The 19,548-nt window shown below is 48.8% G+C and overlaps 2 protein-coding genes across 3 annotated transcripts; one reads left to right on the top strand and one right to left on the bottom strand.

Annotated features, from left to right (window-relative positions):
• Positions 5,025–12,712, top strand: ZBTB39 (zinc finger and BTB domain containing 39). Its single transcript, XM_005663904.3, is given in 3 exon segments — positions 5,025–5,131; positions 6,643–6,861; positions 6,864–12,712. Coding segments are annotated over 2 exon segments (2,133 nt in total). The 5' UTR covers positions 5,025–5,131; positions 6,643–6,686; the 3' UTR covers positions 8,822–12,712.
• On the bottom strand, positions 11,690–17,876 carry GPR182 (G protein-coupled receptor 182). Of its 2 annotated transcripts, none has more exons than XM_003126290.4 (2): positions 16,707–17,874; positions 11,690–16,201 (listed from the first exon to the last, which is right to left on the bottom strand). In XM_003126290.4, exon 2 carries the CDS (start codon positions 16,183–16,185, stop codon positions 15,076–15,078), a length of 1,110 nt encoding a protein of 369 aa, XP_003126338.1. In that variant the 5' UTR covers positions 16,186–16,201; positions 16,707–17,874; the 3' UTR covers positions 11,690–15,075. The 2 variants fall into 2 exon arrangements, with proteins under 2 accessions (XP_003126338.1, XP_020947479.1); XM_021091820.1 differs by having other exon boundaries at positions 14,735–16,290; positions 16,707–17,876.

Here is a 19,548-nt window from a genome sequence, read left to right as displayed (position 1 = left end):
GTAAATTTTAAGATCTCATTGGCTTTATTCAACAACTGATTAATGAATCAGGCAGCATTCCATCCTGCAAAGAGGAGCTCCAAAGAGTTGCAGAAAAGGAAAGGTTTTTATTTTTATTTTTTATTTTTTTGCTTTTTAGGGCTGCACCTGTGGCATGTGGAAGTTCCTAGGGTAGGGGTTGAATTGGAGCTGCCCACAGCAATGCCAGATCTGAGCCACATCTGTAACCTATGCTGCAGCTTGAGGCAATGCCAGATCCTTATCCCACCGAGTGAGGCATACTAGTTGGGTTTGCAACCTGCTGAACCACAGTGGGAACTCCAAGAAAAGAAAGGTTTTTTTTTCTTTTTTTTTTTTTTTTCTTTTTTTGTCTTTCTGTCTTTTGTTGTTGTTGTTGTTGCTATTTCTTGGGCCGCTCCCGCGGCATATGGAGGTTCCCAGGCTAGGGGTCGAATCGGAGCTGTAGCCACCGGCCTACACCAGAGCCACAGCAACGCGGGATCCGAGCCGCGTCTGCAACCTACACCACAGCTCACGGCAATGCCGGATCGTCAACCCACTGAGCAAGGGCAGGGACCGAACCCGCAACCTCATGGTTCCTAGTCGGATTCGTTAACCACTGCGCCACGATGGGAACTCCGAAAAGAAAGGTTTTTAAAGGTAGAAAGGGGATAGGACAAGGAAGTCATAAACAAAATAAAGGATAATTTCAGGCAAGGTCACATTCATTTGGGGGAAGGCAGTTGTCTGTGAGGTGGACTACTTCACTAGTGCAGGCCAGGTAATTCAATATTGACTAATTAAAAGTCATGTTTCTGGGAGAGGTTTTAACCACAATTAAGTCTTGGTTTGCTGACATGCAGTTTAGCACAAGCGACTCTACTCTGGGCCTATTTCTTTTTTTAACAACTCTTTGCTCAAAAATTTCTTTTCCTGCCCACCTTTGCCTATAAAAGTCTTCAGGTTTATAGAGTACCTTCAGGTTCTTTAGAGTACCTTTCTCCTTGCTATAGATGGGATCCTGTCCATTCCTGAATTGTTGAATAAAGCCAATGAGATCTTCAAATTTACTCAGTTGAATTGTTTTTTAAGAGATTTGGTGTCAGGAGTAGGACTGAAGGAGACGTCTGATGGTTCAGGGACAACAAGAAGCATAGATATTGTCCCTGCAAATCCTTTTGGCTTCCCTGTCTCTCTCCCTGTGAGTTCCTCTCAGTTCTGAGCTCTGCTCTCTGATCTAATTGGCTTTCCAATCTTGGGGCAGGTCAGCTTGAGCTAGCAGGTGATTCCATCCAGAACCTAATCCCCTCGCCCTCGGTGCAGATCATAATTCTCCTAATGGAGTGGAAAATCTCAGCAGTTGGTTCAATCCCCAGACTCCATGGTGAGAACTGCTGGTGGCAGCTGTGGTTCTTTATTTGTTTGGAATCAGTCCTCATTCGCTGCTTGTTGGGGTCTACTGGTTCAGTCCTTTTTCCAGTCTGCACATAATTGCTGGCGGTCATGCACATTGGCATTTTTCTTCGCCAAACTTCAGTAACATCTCTTGATTACTTCTGGTGTGTTAAGATGTACTTGTTTGTCTTGCTTAGTATTGATAAATGCTATTGTTAATGGGAATCTTGGAAGCCAAAAAGGTACAAAAATTGATTAGCACGGGTCAAGCATTTAAAAGTTGTTAGAGTGCTCATCACCAAAACCAAAGACTCTTTTTTTTTTTTTGTCTTTCCTAGGGCAGCACCCGCGGCATGGATATTTTCTTGAGTTTGATATCAATCTAACCCATTCCAAGACCAAATTATCCTGACACAAGAGTCTTTGGGGAGTTCCCGTTGTGGCTCAGTGTTTAACACGAATCCAACTAGGAACCATGAGGTTGTAGGTTCGATCCCTGGCCTCATCAGTGGGTTAAGGATCCGGCATTGCCATGAGCTATAGTGTGCGTCACAGTCACGGCTTGGATCCCGCCTTGCTGTGGCTGTGGTGTAGGCTGGCTGCTACAGCTCCAATTAGACCCCTAGCCTGGGAACCTCCATATGCACTATAAAATACCATACAGTCTCCAACCCAGTGGCACATCCCTCTTAGGTATTAGTTTGGCTCCAAAAGACCTAAAACCTTAGCTAAAAATATTACAGGATCCTTAAGATCTGAAGAGTCAAGCACAATACCATCTAGTATACCTGCCTATTTTATGCCTATGAACTATGATCCCAGAAGTTTATGTAAATAACCAGGCCAAGTTAAATGCAAATAAATTGATATGTTATCTTTGGGAAAAGATGGGAATCATTGTAGAGAGAAAAATTATGTTTTCACCTTTGTAAACTTTAGATTCTAATTCTGCTAATTCTCTTTGAGGCTTTGCAATATACCTATAAACTGGATTAGATGCTAAATTCTTCTAGTTTCCTCAAATATCTGGGTACAACACTCCAAACTAATGTTTCCAGTTTTCTCTCATCCTTCTGACTTGGAGTCACTAATAACAAAGAATGCCCTTAAAACTCCTTGGAAAGGACTATACCAGGTCCTACCAGATGGCAGCCAAACTTCAGAGACTTGAACCTTGGGTCCAAATCCCCCACTAGAAAAGGGGTCCTTCAGATTTTAGGAACTGTGCACCAGCTGGAGATTTCAAAATCAAATTGACAAGGGAGAAGGGTAAATGACATTGACGTAGACTTCTACACAAGACACCAGATCTAGACTTCCTACTTTAACTAAACATGCAGCCCTTCTTTTCTTTCTTTCCTTTACTCTGGCTTTGGTCTGGAAAGGTAACACCATCATCCATATCTCCTAGGCAATTTCTAAGAGGGGTAACACTTCGGTGCCAATTTTGTCATAAAAACTCTGATCTGTCCATTAATAGTGCCACCTTAATAAAATTTGTTTGTGCCCTGACAGAGTTTATGTTTGTCTATTGTGATTATGATTCTCCTCGGGTCTAGGGAATGCCTGAAAATGGCTAGTGCATAACTGGGTAATGCCTTTTAGGAAACTGCGCACTTAACTGTTCACAGACAGACACCTCCTGAATTTGGTCAACTCCCCTGAATTTACATCATCAAATTAGAAAGGACCTACCAGCTGGCTTTCATGATTCAGGATTTGCTTCCTTTGGCAGGTCCCTCCTCCTGGTTAGGAATGAGTACAGATGAGGCTATGATCAGGAATCTCTCCTTAACTCTAAAAGATTTTGCAGAATCTGCTGCTAAAGCACAAAAATCCTTACACTCTCTGGCCAAAGTTGTTCTTGATAATAGGATAGCCTTCAATTATCTTTTAACTAAACAAGGAGGTATCTGTACTATGGCCAACACCACCTACCGTACCTAAATTGATACTTCTGGGGAAGCTGAAACTCAGCTACATAAGATTACTGAACAAGCCTCTTGGCTTAAAGAGGTGACCCCTTTAATGGGTTCTTTCTTTGACTTGTTTAATTTTGATTGCTTTGGGTCTTGGGGACCATGTGTCTGAAGCTCACTGCAGACATTGGGAACTGTCCTGTTTATAATAATCATAGTAGTCTTGTTGGAGCCCTGTATTCTCTCAAAAGCTTTAAATGCGTGTTCTCAGCTGCTAACCACCAAGCAAATGCTCTCCCTGAAACTGGAACATGAAAAAAGGAATGAAAAAATATGACCAACTAAAAAATTGTGAGCCTGAAGTTGTGCTCTGTGAATACCACACAGATTCAGCCAAAAAACTTTCATGACCTGCAAATGCTGTGAGGAGAACTTCAGAGCTGGTAATGGTGCTAATGCCTGGATTTAGATCACATCTCTCAGTTAAGCTCAGGTAGTTTTGGGTTGATGACAGTTCTTGAGCAGGAGCATTTGGAGGGTAACTGCACTAAAGGAGAAGGGTGAGTGGAAGCAGAGAAATCGAGTTCTAGGAAGAGCTGGGGAAGTAGGAGAGGAAAAATTATTTCCCCTCTACCTTCAAGGTTCTTGACTGAGTAGTTAATGAAATATTAACAGAAAAAAAAAGAAACAGAAATTTAATAACATATATACATGGGGGAAACCCAGGAAAACTGAGTTTCTAGAGATTTAGTAACCCTTCTCTTCCTGGTGCAGAAAGCTAGACACCCTTACAAGTGGACATTTCCCTTATAAATGTAAACGTCTCTTAGAAAAGAGTAACTTCAACTGTTTTCTCCCCTATCTGCTGCTTCTTAGTAATCCTGGCAGCCAAGGAGGCATATTTTGGGGTGTCAAGTTCTCCCCTCCAGGGAAGACAGACTGCCAGAAATAGGCCTGAGCTGCCAAGGTGCAGTGGGAGCCTGTGAATTCCTTCATTTGGCCACCCAGCTGGAAGGAAGAGACGCAGTGAATTTTCAGAGAGTGGTCCACCAGGGGTGCAGCCCTCAAGTGCTGGTTCATTCATTCAAGCCGACTTCATTAAGCACCTACCATATGGAACAGTGGTGTGTGGTAAGCGAGGGGAGGCAGTAGTGCGCAGAATCACAGACCCCTGCCTTCCTGAAGCTCACTGCCTAGTGGAGGAGATACAAATTAACCGAATAATCTTACAACTTTATGTAAAATTACACAGCAGACATTTTGAGAGTAAACTTCTGGGAATATGAGAGTAGAACAGGGGAGGCGATTTAAGCTTAGAGTTGGGATAGGATTCTTCAGGTATCAGCCAAGGAGGGAGTGGTCCTACACCTGGAGATGATCAGGGCTTCAGAAAAGCCCGGCCTGGGGATGGGGATTTGGAAACATCCCCCCTACAGCCCGCTGGGGGTCCAGCGGCAGTCCCAGGGCCGCGCGGTGGTTGGAGGCGGGGCCTGGCGGGGAGGCTGGTGGCGGCCGCAGGCTCGGAGGCTTCAGCGGGCTCGCAGGGCGCCCGGCCCCGCCGTGGGGGGGCGCTGCCTCCTCCCGGGCGGCTGGGGGCGCTGCGGCCGAGCGGCGGGGGGCGCTGCCTCCTCCGGGACGGCGGGGGGCGCTGCGGGCCGGGCGGCGGGGGCGGCCCGGGCCGGTGCGGCGAGCGGCTCGGCGGATGGAGAGTCTGGCCGCGGCCGGCGGCGCCGCCTCCTCGTCGGGCCGGGCACGGCGGGCCGGGGCCTTTGTGTGAGGCGGCGGCGGCGATGGTGCGTCGGGTCCCGCGGAGCCGGGTAAGTACGGCCGGGCCGAGGGCTGCCATGGCCGAGGCCCGACCCCCGTCCTGCTCTTTCTCTCGCTCTCGCTGAGCACCCTCCTGCTCGCCCCACTCATTCGGACCTATGGTTCCCCCAGCCGCGCGCCGACCCCGGCCGGCCCCGCCGCCCATCCCTCTGCCCTCGTCGGTCCGCGCCCCGCCGCCACCTTGGCCCCCGCTCGAGGTCGCCCCGAGGAGTCCCCCGTTGTTTGGGGAGGGACCGAGGTGCTCGGTACTCCGCAGATGGAGTGCCCCAGGCCGATCCAACGCCCTTCCTCCTGGATTCGACCCTCCGGAGGGGAGACTGTGGCGCCATGGGGTTGTTGGGGTGCCTTCTCGAAAGTTCCGAAACCGCCCCCTCCCTCTCCCCACTCGGGCTTCCCGGTGCCCCGACCTGCTGACGGTTGATGTTTGGCCACCAGGGCCCGTGAGATGCCTGGCTGGTACCCAACAATGCTCCTAAAGCTTCCTGGGCCCCAGAAAAAGTTGGGAGTTAGTCGAAAGTGGTGAGATGGGGAAAGGGGCCGTGTTGCACAGGGCTAGTCGTGAGGTTGAAGGAGAAGGCGACTAGCTTGTCTTCCTTCGATGTGTAGGACTCAAAAAGGAGAAAAAGTGGTACTGAGCAGTACTTTAGGAGTTACCTATATAACTAGATGCTTCTTACCGGCATCAAGTAAATCTCTTAGTTCTGATCAGAAGCATAAATCCTGAAAGGGGGGGATTGAAGCATATTTAGGTAATATTAAATACCACAGTTATGCTCTGCTTTGCTTTACTTCTTTGGTTCTGAGTGCTTTACTTCACCCGCAGCATACAGGGAATGTGAGAAGCGTATCCCAATGGCTCTAGGCTGTGGAAGAGAGCAGAGGAGGCAGGTATTGCAGGTAGAGAGAGATGGGAACTCAAGAATGAGCAAGAGGTTTATTTAGGGCCTGAAAAAACACAGCAAAGATAGGAAACTAAAGCATAGAGCATCCTTATCTTTTTTTCAGCAGCTAATGGAACTTGATAATTGTGTTCAAGTATGTATATGGCATTTGGCATCGTAAGGGAAGAGAATATACTCAGTGAGATAGGAAAGCTTGTAGTCAGGAGGAAATTAATATGAGAAAAATTTGAGCCGGTTTCTCTGGTAATGCTAGAAGACTGCGCCTGAGAGGATGCTTCTGGCTTGGTTTTAAGGCACAAGCTTCGGTTCAGTCAGGCCTACAGCCTCTCTTACTAACTCTTAAATAAAAACCAAGCTAACAGATTTTTTTCAGTACTTCTTGATTTTGTTATGATGACTCTGTCTTTGGAGATATGCAGGGAGAGAGGTCACTGTCCTGTCACTTTTGCTGTCTTTGCCCCCCAGCAGGATGGAGCAGGTGTATGCCCATTCACTTCTGCTCTCTTGGAAACCTGCAGACTGGTGGCATTTTCCCTTGAGGAGCTCATCACCTGCAGGGGTGTGTTTGGCCACCCACCTTTTCCTTTTGCTGTCCACAGATTAACCGTGCTGATAAGGAGGCCACTTCGTAGGAGCTGCTAAGATGGGCATGAGAATCAAATTGCAAAGCACCAACCACCCCAACAACCTGCTGAAGGAACTCAACAAGTGCCGGCTCTCAGAGACCATGTGCGATGTCACCATCGTGGTGGGGAGCCGCTCCTTCCCAGCCCACAAAGCCGTGCTGGCCTGTGCGGCTGGCTACTTCCAGAACCTCTTCTGAACACTGGGCTTGATGCTGCCCGGACCTATGTGGTGGACTTCATCACCCCTGCCAACTTTGAGAAGATTCTGAGCTTTGTCTACACATCAGAGCTCTTCACGGACCTGATCAATGTTGGGGTCATCTATGAGGTAGCTGAGCGTCTGGGTATGGAGGATCTCCTTCGGGCCTGTCACTCCACCTTTCCTGACCTGGAGAGCACTGCGGTGGCCAAGCCCCTGACCAGCACCAGTGAGAGCCACTCTGGAACCCTGAGTTGTAACTCCGCAGAACCTGTCCCTCCCCTTGGAGAACTCCGGGGTGGAGGGGAGCACTTTGGTCCTGATAGGAACTGTGTGTTACCTGGTGATGCTGGAGGAAGCTATAAAGAGGACGAGAGAAATGTTACCAGTGACACTAACCATAGCCTGCCTCTGCCCCAGCAGCCACTGCCGCCAAAGACAGAAGACCACGATGCCCCTGCTCCTTTCACATCTGTGCCCAGTATGGTGACCCAGCCGGTTCTAGGTACTGTCAGCATGGGCATCCAAACCAGCACGAGCTCCTGCCAGCCATACAAAGTCCAGAGCAATGGAGACTTCAGTAAAAACAGCTTCTTCAGCCCTGACAATGCAATAGACATTACCACTGGGACCAACTCCTGTCTGAGCAACAGCGACCACTCCAAAGACCCAAGCTTTGGGCAGATGGATGAGCTCCAGCTGGAGGACCTTGGGGACGATGACTTGCAGTTTGAAGACCCCACCGAGGAGATAGGCACAGCTGAGGAGGTGATTGAATTGAGTGACGACAGTGAGGATGAGCTGACTTTTGGAGAGAATGACAACCGAGAGAATAAGGCCATGCCCTGCCAGGTGTGCAAGAAAGTTCTAGAGCCCAACATTCAGCTGATCCGACAGCATGCTCGGGACCACGTGGACCTGCTGACCGGCAACTGTAAGGTCTGTGAGACCCACTTCCAGGACCGAAACTCTCGGGTGACCCATGTCCTGTCCCATATTGGTATTTTTCTCTTCTCCTGCGACATGTGTGAAACTAAGTTCTTTACCCAGTGGCAGCTGACTCTCCACCGCCGGGATGGAATATTTGAGAACAACATCATTGTCCACCCCAACGACCCCCTACCTGGGAAGCTGGGTCTCTTCTCAGGGGCAGCCTCCGCAGAGCTGAAATGTGCTGCCTGCGGAAAGGCATTGGCCAAAGATTTCCACGTGGTCCGGGGCCACATCCTTGACCATCTGAACCTGAAGGGCCAGGCTTGCAGTGTCTGTGACCAGCGCCACCTCAACCTCTGCAGCCTCATGTGGCACACCCTCTCCCATCTCGGCATCTCGGTCTTCTCCTGCTCTGTCTGTGCGAACAGCTTTGTGGACTGGCATCTCTTGGAGAAGCACATGGCTGTGCACCAAAGCCTGGAAGACACCCTCTTCCGCTGCCACTTGTGCAGCCAGAGCTTCAAGTCAGAGGCTGCCTATCGCTATCATGTCAGCCAGCACAAATGCAACAGTGGCCTTGATGCACGGCCTGGTTTCGGGCTCCAGCACCCGGCTCTCCAGAAGCGGAAGCTGCCAGCAGAGGAGTTCCTGAGTGAGGAGCTGGCGCTGCAGGGCCAGCCTGGGAATAGCAAGTATAGCTGCAAGGTGTGTGGCAAAAGGTTTGCCCACACAAGTGAGTTCAACTACCACCGGCGGATCCACACGGGCGAGAAGCCGTACCAGTGTAAGGTGTGCCACAAATTCTTCCGAGGCCGCTCAACCATCAAGTGCCACTTGAAGACACACTCCGGGGCCCTCATGTATCGCTGCACGGTCTGTGGCCACTACAGCTCCACCCTTAACCTCATGAGCAAGCATGTCGGTGTGCACAAAGGCAGCCTCCCGCCTGACTTCACCATCGAGCAGACCTTCATGTACATTATCCATTCCAAAGAGGCTGAAAAGAACCCGGAGAGCTGACTGGGTCCCAGCAGAGCCGGGGGAGCCCCCAGGCAGCAGCCAGGACATTGATTATCTAATGGCTGTTGGTCCCTCCGCAGCGGAAGTTACAATTTTGCCTTGCTCTAGGAGTTCTGTTCTGTCCTGTGTTTAAAGAAGAGAAAAAGAAGAAATAGCACATGAACACTGATACTGTTTCTGAGAAGCAACGGCCCTATCATGTTTACCTCCTTACCTTTTCCTGCCCATGGAGGGCTGTGTTTTTGATTTTTTCGAGGCTGGTTTTGGGATCTTGTCAGGCGCTTAGCATCAACTAGATCCCCTTCCCCAGTCTCTCGAGTTTTAGTTTACTGATAGGTTTTATGCTGCTAAGAATCCAACCAACAGCCTCACTGAACAGAGGAGGTGGAGAGAGGTTTTCACTGTGGGTATTTCTGCCAGACCTCCAACTGGGACACCAGCTATGAGAGAGATTTTGGGAATGTGGTCATTCAGAAAAGACTAGTCAGCAGGGCAGCTCATCTCAGGTGCCAGTCCCAGCCCTCAACAGGGGAAAGGTGTAAGGGATGGAAGGACCTGCTTGTTCCACAGCTCTAATCTGCTGATTGGACAGTAAAATCTCTTGGCAGCTAGATCCAAACTGGGGACAAAGCTTTCTATTTAGGTCAGAAAGCTTTGGGATGAATCCTTGTCAGCCGGAAGAGGTGTCCTGCAGTGCTGCCAGAGTGGTAGCCTTGTGGACAGGAAGGGAGGTTTCTCTTTTCTCTCAATTCCAAAGAAACATAATTTTATGGAGCAGTAGCCCAGGACATCAGGCCTTCCTTGTGGGACAAAATGGACAGGGAGCCACTTTGGTGTAGTCATCTGTCATCTGGCCACCTCCATTGACCCTGAGTTTCCTGGTGGAGAGGTGGGGATGTCTCTGACAGCAGCAGCCTTGCCTTAATTTACATCCAGTCTCCCACTAGTGTGTTTGGCCTATAGTGTAGATGAGAAGACCTCATGAGGTGGAGTGGTGGACTGTGAGTCCTTCAGGATTAAAGGGACCGGAGTAACTGGTGGTGTGTAGTGGGAAGTATGTTCTCTCTGTCCCAGTTGGGTAACCTGTTTGCTTTGTGCTTTCTGGGCCAGAGCTTTGGCAGCTCACCTTTGACCTGCTGGAATTTATCCTGATCTGCCATTGCATTGCCACCAGGGGGCGCTATTGGATGACAGCTGGTTCAGGCCCTCCCTGGGTGACTAGGGAGTGAGTCTCCCCGGTCCAGGGGTTGCTGGTTGGCTCCATTCTTAGTTGCCTGTTTAGGGGCTCTTGCCCAAAGAAGGCTTGAGGGGAAGGGCCCTTGGAGCTCACATACTCACAAGGTGGCACCTCAGTAACCCGTACTACCTCACCTGCTCAGGCGAGCTCTGGGAGTCCCTGGCCTCGACCCTGACACTGCCCCTGGTGGGACTCAGCAGCACCCTGGGCTGTTTCACAAGCAAGTGGTTTTAATTAACTCACAAAGCCTTTTTGGACATTAATATTTATTTATTTTTGTTTTTGTATACATATTACCCAGCATCTCTTTTGGATAAGAGACTTCAGGAAAATGAGCTTCTCCCCAGCAAGTAGCCATGTTCCAGGGGACAGTCCTGGCCAGAGATTTGAACAAGGGCTAGACTGGGAGAGAATGGGTCAAGCCTTTAACAAGTAAATTCTTTTCTTTCTCTCCAGATTGTCTCTTGCAGAGTAAACCCAGGGAACCCTTTAAGAAATGGATGTAAGTTCTACAAAGTTGGGGCTTGTTAAATTCCTAGGCCTTTCTTCCCTTTTCCATCCTGTGATTGAGTATGTTGGGGACTGGGTTGAGGGGATCAAGTCCCATGGAGGTCCTTTTTGCATGTTTTCTCATCCTTCCTAAAAATTGGGAAGCAGTAATAAGATGTACAGGTAAACCAAAACTCCGTCCCTATTGGACCTGCTTCCTCCCTCCTCAGCCCTAAATTGATAAAGCCTCCAAGTTGGTGTGCTTGGCTCTCTGGTGGGGTGACCATTACACGAAGGGACTTGTGCAAGTGGCCAGCTTTCACCATCTTAATCCAACTTGTTAAATGTTCCTTCGAGACATTCCCGTTAGGAAAGCAGTTCTGAGATTTTGCATCCCTCACCAACTGCTCCCTTTCTTCCCATGCTGATCATTAGGTGTTTAAGAAGGAAAGTATGTAAAAGACTACAGACGCCTATCTCCTAAGCTTTTGTCACCTTTTGATGGTGAGGACTGATTTTCAAATGGCTGGATTTGAGAGTCAGGTACTCGCTGGAACCCAGCCGGATAGCTGAGAGTGGGTCAGTATGCAGGAGAAACCCTTTTCCTTAGCAGAGGGGATCATGGATGCTGGGTAGTCTGTATACTTAACCTGAAACTGTGAAGTGTCCCCTTTTTGCAAGTAAACCAAAAAGCAAATCTTTGAAACTTTGTCCCTGAAACACTAAACAGAAAACTGCACCCCCTGATCCTCCTGCGGCTAAGTGGTTGAGCAGGGTGGCTTGGTTGGTTGCAGTCAGACATGTAGCAAGTCAGTAGCTCATGAGGCTCATTGACCAAACCCTGTCCCTCACCCAGTGTCCCCCATAATTGCACCTCAACCCTTCCTCTATTTGGAGTTATGCCTGCTGCCTCTGCTTTCAGCTCACCCTTTTCTGCACTGTTTTACCTGAAACACTATATTGTGGCAGAGGGTGCTCTGGAGTACCTGGTGGAAGGTATTTATTTTATTTTGAGTTTAAAATTTTTCAGCCTTCTCTTCAATGGTTGCCCTGTCTGCCCTGGAGCCCGGTTTAGCACTGTCTCCTGCTGTATTGTTCCAAGGTTTTGTTTGACCCTTGAATGTCTTTTCTTCTCCTTCTTCCCTCTTTTTCTTGTTCTGTACTCAGGACCAACTACATAATTTACAGAGCCCTTTGTTTAAAAATTAAGAATTTCAAAATGGTGACTAGAACATTAAAGCAAGTGCGAGGCCATTCCTGGCTTTTTTCCCTAAGGAAAAAGGGTGATTCTGTAATGGTACACTGTAAACAGTAGAGGCTGCTTGTGGCCAGAGGAAGGGATCAGTATCCTGGCACTCCTCTGACCATCAGTTGCTCCCTGATGCCACAGCATCCGCTGGAAGCTCTGCTGTACCCTGGTGTTTGGTCCTAAATTTGAAGGCTCCATAGAGTCTCTATAGTTCATGGCTAGTTGGGAAGAAAGGAGGTGGGGATGGGGGTGAGGAAATGGGTAAAAATTCTTTTTGGCTTTCTTCTGATCTGTCAGTACCCTTTTGTCTCTAGGACAGCCTTTGGACTTAAATACCTTCTCCCCAGTCAGGTTTTGCTGCTGCTGAATTTTCTTCTCTTCTGGCCGCCTGCTGTGCTCTATTCCCCAGTCTACTCAACTTTGGAAGTGAATTTAAATTAATTACAGATAGACACTGATTTTGTTGTCAGGAAAGTGAGCTTTGTGGAGAAACCTACCCATCTGGGAGTCCACACGTGTCCTTTTCCCTAAATCCTGCACTGAATGAATCAGAAAGCAGGGTGCACAGCTTTTGTTTCAATGTGATTACTCGTGGTCAACTTGGCATCAGAAGGAAAACGAAGCTTTTGAATTGGATGTTTCCGTAACACCCTTCCCCTGTCCAGTCCCCCCCCACCTCTACTAGCTAAAGTCTCTTATGAAACCGAGAAGAGTTGTTGACGTCTCACTCCTTCCATTAAATTAATAAGTACTGACCTCCTAATATTTAAGTGTTTACTATCTATTGCTGTAAAGTTTTGTATATTTTGTAAACTTCTTTTCCCAAATAGTAGATGTCTAAAATCGTTGAACATCTGATTCTTTTATATTCCATTGTTCGGCACAAAGTGTGGTTTTTATTTAGAATAAAAAAAAAGGAAATTTGAAATGGGAGTTCTTTTCCTATTTACTGTGATCATGCTCATCCTTTCAGAGTTCACAGTATCTGGGTCATCACCCTTTCAGTAGCAGGATTCTGCTCAGCAGATGCCAGAATTCTTTCAGGTAGCACATTTTCCATTCCTGTAGCTGGAATTCCCCAAGGTTAACGTGACCTGTTTTTAGTGGAAAATTAACTCAATGACCCAACCTTTTCAGAGGGAACATCCCTGAGGGGAATCTTTTGGCTCAGAGAGAGCAGTGGGATTCTGCTAATGTCTAGTTGGACCAGAGATTTAGCCACAAATTGTCTTGCCGATGCCATTTAAATCCCCGTAACACAGTGTTGGAGTGGAGAGGCAGATTGAGAGGGGGCTGAGGTTTGGCATAATTTCACGAGGTTGGTAGCACATGTCCCCCAGCAGAGAAGAGTTAGGGTGTGACACAGTCCATTTGGTCTCAGAGCGCGTTGCCCAAGCCTGGCCCCCATCAGTGCTCAGCAAATGCAGAGTGGAATGCTGTCGGCACACCAGTTCTCATAGGCCCTAAGGAAGTATTTGTGCTGCCAGGGTGATCAGTGGTTGCCGGAGGAGAGTCCATGAGAAAAGATTTTGGGAAAATGTTCTCAGGCAGCCTGGGGTGTGACAGATATAAAACTGGGTTTCTTTTAGGGAAATTTTGGAGCCTGAGTCAAAGGGGGTGGTCATATGGGCATTAGGTGGGGGTTTGGTTTTTATGTGGGCACAAGGGTGGAAATCCTAATCCATTTAGGATCGTTCTGTTAAGCCTTTACTACAGCCCCAAGTCACGACCTGGACTCCCCTGGTTGAAAAGGAGCAGCTGACACTTTTTCAGGTTTGGGCCCAGTGAGCAGGGGAGGGAGACACAGCTTTCCCTCCATACTCTTGACAAACAGTTCTGTACACCGTTGGAGCACATGTTTAATGCCGCTGGGGAATACAGTCTCAGCTTTCTAAGGGAAGAGGGGATGGCGGTCTAGGTTAGCTGGTAGTTCTTCCAAGTTAAACATACATAGTGCACACTTGAGCAAGAGAGAGCATCTCAGTGACTGTCCAGAGGCCCTTTGCTCTCCACAGGCAGGATGAAGTGGCCAAAGTTTCAGAACTGCTGGGCAGGGACCTGCTTTTAGGTTTACTTTAGTCAGGGTGCTTAATGGATATTGTCCAAGTTTCCCAAACTGATGAATGAGCCTTTTCCAGCAGACGTATGTGTTGACAGGAGGACTTCTTTTCCTGTCTATAGGACAAGTGCTAATAGAACTAAGTTCCTGGGCAGGAGAATTATGAGAAGACTTGACCAGGGAGAAAGAAGTCTGAGGGTGAGAACTGACTTAGAAGAATACCAGAATTCTGCCCTGTGATGGGATTGGCAGATTTCCACTTCCCCACCCTGTGCAGGGGCAAAGGCTGAGGGTCAGAGCACCTGTCAGTGCCTGCTGCCAGCTGTCCTGAAGTCTGCTCCCAGAATGGATGTCCTGTGATATTTTCCTATGATTTGGAAAGGGAAGGACAGCAGGTAGAAGTCTGGAAACGTCCTAGACCCAGAGCTGGGGGAGATGAGCTGTGAGGAGCATGGACTCTGGGACAGCTTCTCTGTTTTCGGGTGAGGGGGTTGGGGTGGAGTAGGGGGAGCTTATCGGTAAGGAAATGGAGCTGTTTCCTGGATGGTGGGGGTGGAGAACCCTCCTGCAGTCCAGCTGCATGGTGCTGGTCTCAGGCTTCGGCTTCACCCCGCCCCTGCATTTATCATCACACTGAGGATGCACTGCTAGGAAACGGCCTGCTGAGGCCTCTTGGCTCCTTGGCCTCTGGCCTCTTGTCCCCTCAGCCTGCATGGTGTGCTGGGAGATCAACAAACACAAACACAAAAGGAAAGTTGTGTGGGGTTCCTGCGGAGCTCACTCTTTCCGGCCAGGATGATTTCTGAAATGATCATCTAGTTTCTACTGAACATCTCTTTAGCTTCAGCTCCCTTCCCAATTTCAGCTGGTAATGCAGACTTTTTCTAAAGATCCAGAGTCATGGCTGTCTCTGTTCTTTATTTCACCTTTCCCCTGCATGTCTCCCTTAGACACAAGGACCACGCCAAGTAGTACAATGCAAGAACCTGTTCTCTATCCCTCCCTGCCCCCTCCCGATCCCCACCTCAATATTTTAAGACATATTCAAAATTAGCCCTGAGTGCTCTGACCCTCTCCCCACCTCATCCTCCCTCCTCCCACAAATCTCTCACCTACACTTCCTGCTTTCTACTTTGCTGGTGGGGGAGACCGGACTTTTCCTCAGCTGGTTGTGCAAGATTGGGGAGCAGAGGTGGGTGGGGTATTTGCGGCCTGGAAGTTCAGACTCGGTGATGGGGGCCCGCTGCAGGGGGCTGGATGCCCTCTTTGGTGATGACAATGGAATGCTGAGTGGAGGAGGAGGAGGAGGCATGTCTGCCCTCCCTGTCCTGGACCTTGGGAAGGTAGTGGACCACAGCATTGAGCAGCCGGCCCTGGAAGCTGGGGCTGAGAAAGTTGTAAAGGATGGGGTTGACAACACAGTGGAGCATGGAGAAGCAGTCGATGATGTCGTAGAAGAAGTAGAGCAGGTGGGCCAGGTAGCAGTGGAGGGAGATGTGGGTCCCGTGCAGTGTGATCAGCAGCAGGGTCACATGGTAGGGCAGCCAGCAGATGACAAAGACAGTTATGTAGGCGCACACCAGCCGGCAGTGGCGCCGGCCCTCAGGCTGTCCTGCCTGCCGCAGCCGGCAGGCGGTCAGCACGTTGAACACCACCATGAGAGGGAAGGGCAGCAGGAAGCCCAGGACAGTGGTGGACAGGGCCGCCACCAGGGCCCACGTGCTGTACGTTTCAAAAGGTGCCATGAAGAGGCACATGGGCTCAAAGCTGTCCACCAGCTGGATGTGGACCACCTCAGGCAGCGGGATGAGGGCTGCGAGGACCCAGACCCCCATGCACACAGCCCGTCGTCCTCGGTGCTGGTGGCGCTGCCAGGTTGGAAAGGCGTTGGTGAGTGTGACGTAGCGGTCGATGCTGAGGCACACCAGGAAGAAGATACTGCTGTACATGTTGACGAAATAGAAGTAGTGAGTGAAGCGGCAGGAGAAGCTGCCCCAGAGCCAGGTGTAGTCCAGCGTGACCTCCAGCATCCACACGGGCAGAGACAGGACGATGCCCAGGTCTGCGATGGCCATGTTGAGGACGTAGGGGCGCAGCAGGCCTGCGCGGTCCGAGCTGTGCCAGTTGACGCAGATCACCAGAAGGTTCTCCACCAGCCCGACGACGAAGATGGCCAGGTAGAGCACGAAGAGGGCCACTCGCTTGGTGTCCTCGCTGAGCTCCATGTGGCACTCAGGCAGGGTGTGATTGAAGAAGTGGAGCAGTTCGGTCCAGTTGTGGATCTCTCCCAAGTCGCTGGCAGGCCCCACGCTGGGCCCCGTGGTGGACATGAGGACCAGCAAGTGTCTGGTGGGAAGAAGGGAGGGTTGGAAGAGAAAGGGGGCCTTGAAAGCAGCCACCTGTCCCCAAGCTGGTAGGCCACAGGGACCTGGAGGCTTTGGGGAAAGAGTCTGGGTCAGAAGAGGGGAGAAATGGAAGGAAGCGTAACATTCAAACTGTGCGTCAATAGTACACAACTCACTGGCAGCTTTGACCCAAGAGCAGAAGTGTTTTGATAAGGGGTCTCAGTGCTTTCTTCCCAGTCCCGGCCAATGCCACCCTCCTCCAGCCCAGGGGGCTCAACCGCCACTTCTCTCCTGGCACTTCACCCCTTGGCCGTTTCATACAGCCTTCCTTAGGGGCTCTTTCTGTGTCAGGCTATTTGGGCCTTGTGTGTGACTGACGCGCACACACACACACACACACACACTCTTTCAGTTCATCTTTGGAAACATCTGTGGCTTATGCAGGAAAACCAGTTGTCTCCAGGCCCCACTCACTCCCTTCTTCCCTGAGAAAGGGCGACTCTCACCTGAGCCGGTGGTAGGAGAACCTCTGGTCCTGAAGGGTGGGCAGGTCTGGACTGTTGGGGAGCTGCAATGAGGCTGGAGGGACTGTGGCTGTGGGGCTGGCTTTGCTTCGGACTTCAGGGCCGCCCCTCTCATCCGGAAAGCAGTATTACTGGCTGAGGCTCTGTGGGAGAGGGTCAGGGCTTTTCCTGCCTTCCCCCAATCCAGTTAGAGGGGAAATCACAGCAAAAGATCCAGTGTGGCGGTGACAGGGAGGAGTCAGGCTGCAAGCATTAAAATCCAGACTCTTGCAGCTCTGTGAGTTTATCTCTTTTAACCTCAGTTCTGTCTTCTGCAAAATGGGACAACAGTAGTATCTACTAATAGAGGTGTTCCAAGAATTAAATGAGCTATTCAGGTGATGTGCTGAGCAGAAGGCTGGCCCTGTGGTAAATGCTTTACATATGCATTTTACCCTCTCTAAATCAGATTGGAATCCCACTCTCCTATGTCTGTCTGGATTCTCACCAAAGCAGAACTGGCTGGGGGTGGGAGGGCTAAAAGAAATCTGAAAATTAGAATTGTTATCACTCTGACACTTCTACTCAATGGCACCCCTGGCATTCCCCAGCCTTCATCTTGCAATCCAAAGTGAGAATCTAGAGAGAGGTAAGACTGAATGCAGTGTGGTGGAAAGGGCAGTGCTGAGCTTCAGGGAGACTCCTGGATGGGGAGAGGAAGGACGGGAGAGAGAGAGACACACACACACAGCACACAGACCAAGCTTAGAGAGAGAGACAGACACATGCCTCTCTCTCCCTCCAAGCCAAGGAGAAGGCTCGGAGCCCCCAATTTGTGTTATTGGTGAGCATCTTGTGTCAGCATGGCTCCTGCTGCTCAGAGCACTTTCACCTTAGTTATTTGATCCCTGGGGAACTCCTGTGGGAGGGGAGGATGGGGTTCCTTATTCAGAGACCTTGCCTGTCCCCCACAGGCCACACTGAGAAGAGAGCAGAGCCACCTGGACCTGGGCCCATGTTTTGTAGGCTGTAGGGCTGGGAGTGTGTTGGCTGGAGAGGCTTGGATATATATAAATTTAATTAAGGTGAAATCCCTATGACAGTATTAACCATTTTAAAGTTTACAATCTGGTGGCATTTAGTTCATTCACATTGTTATGCAACCACCACTTTTATCTAAGTCCAAAATATTGTCATCACCCCAAAAGGAAACCCCACACCCATTAAGCACTCACTCTCGAATCCCATCTCCCCTCAGCTCCTGGCGATCAACCAGCTACTCTGCTTTCTGTCTCTCTGGATTTACCTATTAAGGATATTTGATATAAATGGAATCACATATATGACCTTTGCACCTTTTCTTCCACTTAGCATAATATTTAAAAAAAATTTTTTTTTGTCTTTTCTAGGGCCGCTCCCATGGCATATGGAGGTTCCCAGGCTAGGGGTCTCATCAGAGCTGTAGCCACCAGCCTACGCCAGAGCCATAGCAACATGGGAGCTGGGCCGCGTCTGAAACCTACACCACAGCTCACGGCAATGCTGGATCCTTAACCCACTGAACAAGGCCAGGGATCAAAACTGCAACCTCATGGTTCCTAGTCGGATTCGTTAACCACTGAGCCATGACAGGAACTCCTATTTTTAAAAATTTTAATTGAAATCTAGTTGACTTACAATGTTTTGATAGTTTCTGGTGTACAGCAAAGTGGTTCAATTATATTTATTCTTTTTCATATTCTTTTCCATTATGGTTTATTATTAGGATATTAAATATAGTTCCTCATTAAAAAATTAAAAATTTTGTTAAAGTATAGTTGATTTAGGAGTTCCCATCATGGCTCAGCAGTTAATGAACCCGACTGGTATCCCTGAGGACACAGGTTTGATCCCTGGCCTTGCTCAGTGGGCCTTGCTGGCTTTGCTGTGAGCTGTGGTATAGGCCGGCAGCTGTAGCTCCAATTCAGTCCCTAGCCTGGGAACCTCCATGTGCCATGAGTGTGTCCCTAAAAAAACAGACAAAAAGAAAAAATAGTTGATTTATAATGTTGTGTTAATTTTTGTAGGACCTTGTTTATCTATTTTATATATAATATATAATTTGTAGTTTGTATCCACTAATCCCATACTCCTAATTTATCCCTTCCCAATCTCCTTTCTCCTTTGGTAATCATAAATTTGTTTTCTATGTCTGTGAGTCTGTTTCTGTTTTGTAAATAAGTTCATTTGTATCATATTTTATATTCCACATTTAAGTGTTATTTGTTATAACATGTTGTCTTTGATTCATTTCACTTAGTATGATAATCTCTAGGTCCATCCATGTTGTGGCGAGTGGCATTATTTCATTCTTTTTTATGGCCGAGTAATATTCCATGTGCACGTGCGTGCGCGCGCGTGTGTGTGCGCGTGTGTGTGTGTATCATCACATGTTTATCCACTCATCTGTTGATAGATATTTAGATTGCTTCCATTTCCTGGCTATTGTAAATAGTGCAGTTATGAGCATTGGAGTGCACTGTATCTTTTTGATTTAGAGTTTTTCTCCAGATAATGTCCAAGACTGGGACATATGGCCATATGCTGGGTCATATGGCAGTTCTATTTTTATTTCTTTTAAGGAACCACTGTACTGTTTTCCACAGTGGCTGCACCATTTCCCACCAACAGGGTAAGAAGTTTTCTTTTCTCCACTCCCTCACTAGCATTTATTATTTATACACTTTTTATAATGGCCATTCTGACTGGTATGAGGTGATACTGCATTGTAGTTTTGATTTGCATTTCTCTGATAATTAGCAATATTGAGCATTTTTTTCATACGCCTATTGGCCATCTATGTGTC

This window comes from Sus scrofa, chromosome 5 (assembly GCF_000003025.6).
Source record: "Sus scrofa isolate TJ Tabasco breed Duroc chromosome 5, Sscrofa11.1, whole genome shotgun sequence".
NCBI classification, from domain to species: Eukaryota; Metazoa; Chordata; class Mammalia; order Artiodactyla; family Suidae; genus Sus; species Sus scrofa.
Note: the sequence above shows the minus strand (reverse complement) of the source record. Positions and strands in the feature narration are given on the sequence as shown.

Coding starts and splice junctions, on each gene's coding strand:
- GPR182 (XM_021091820.1), bottom strand. CDS start 16,185: ATGTCCACCACGGGGCCCAGCGTGGGGCCTGCCAGCGACTTGGGAGAG.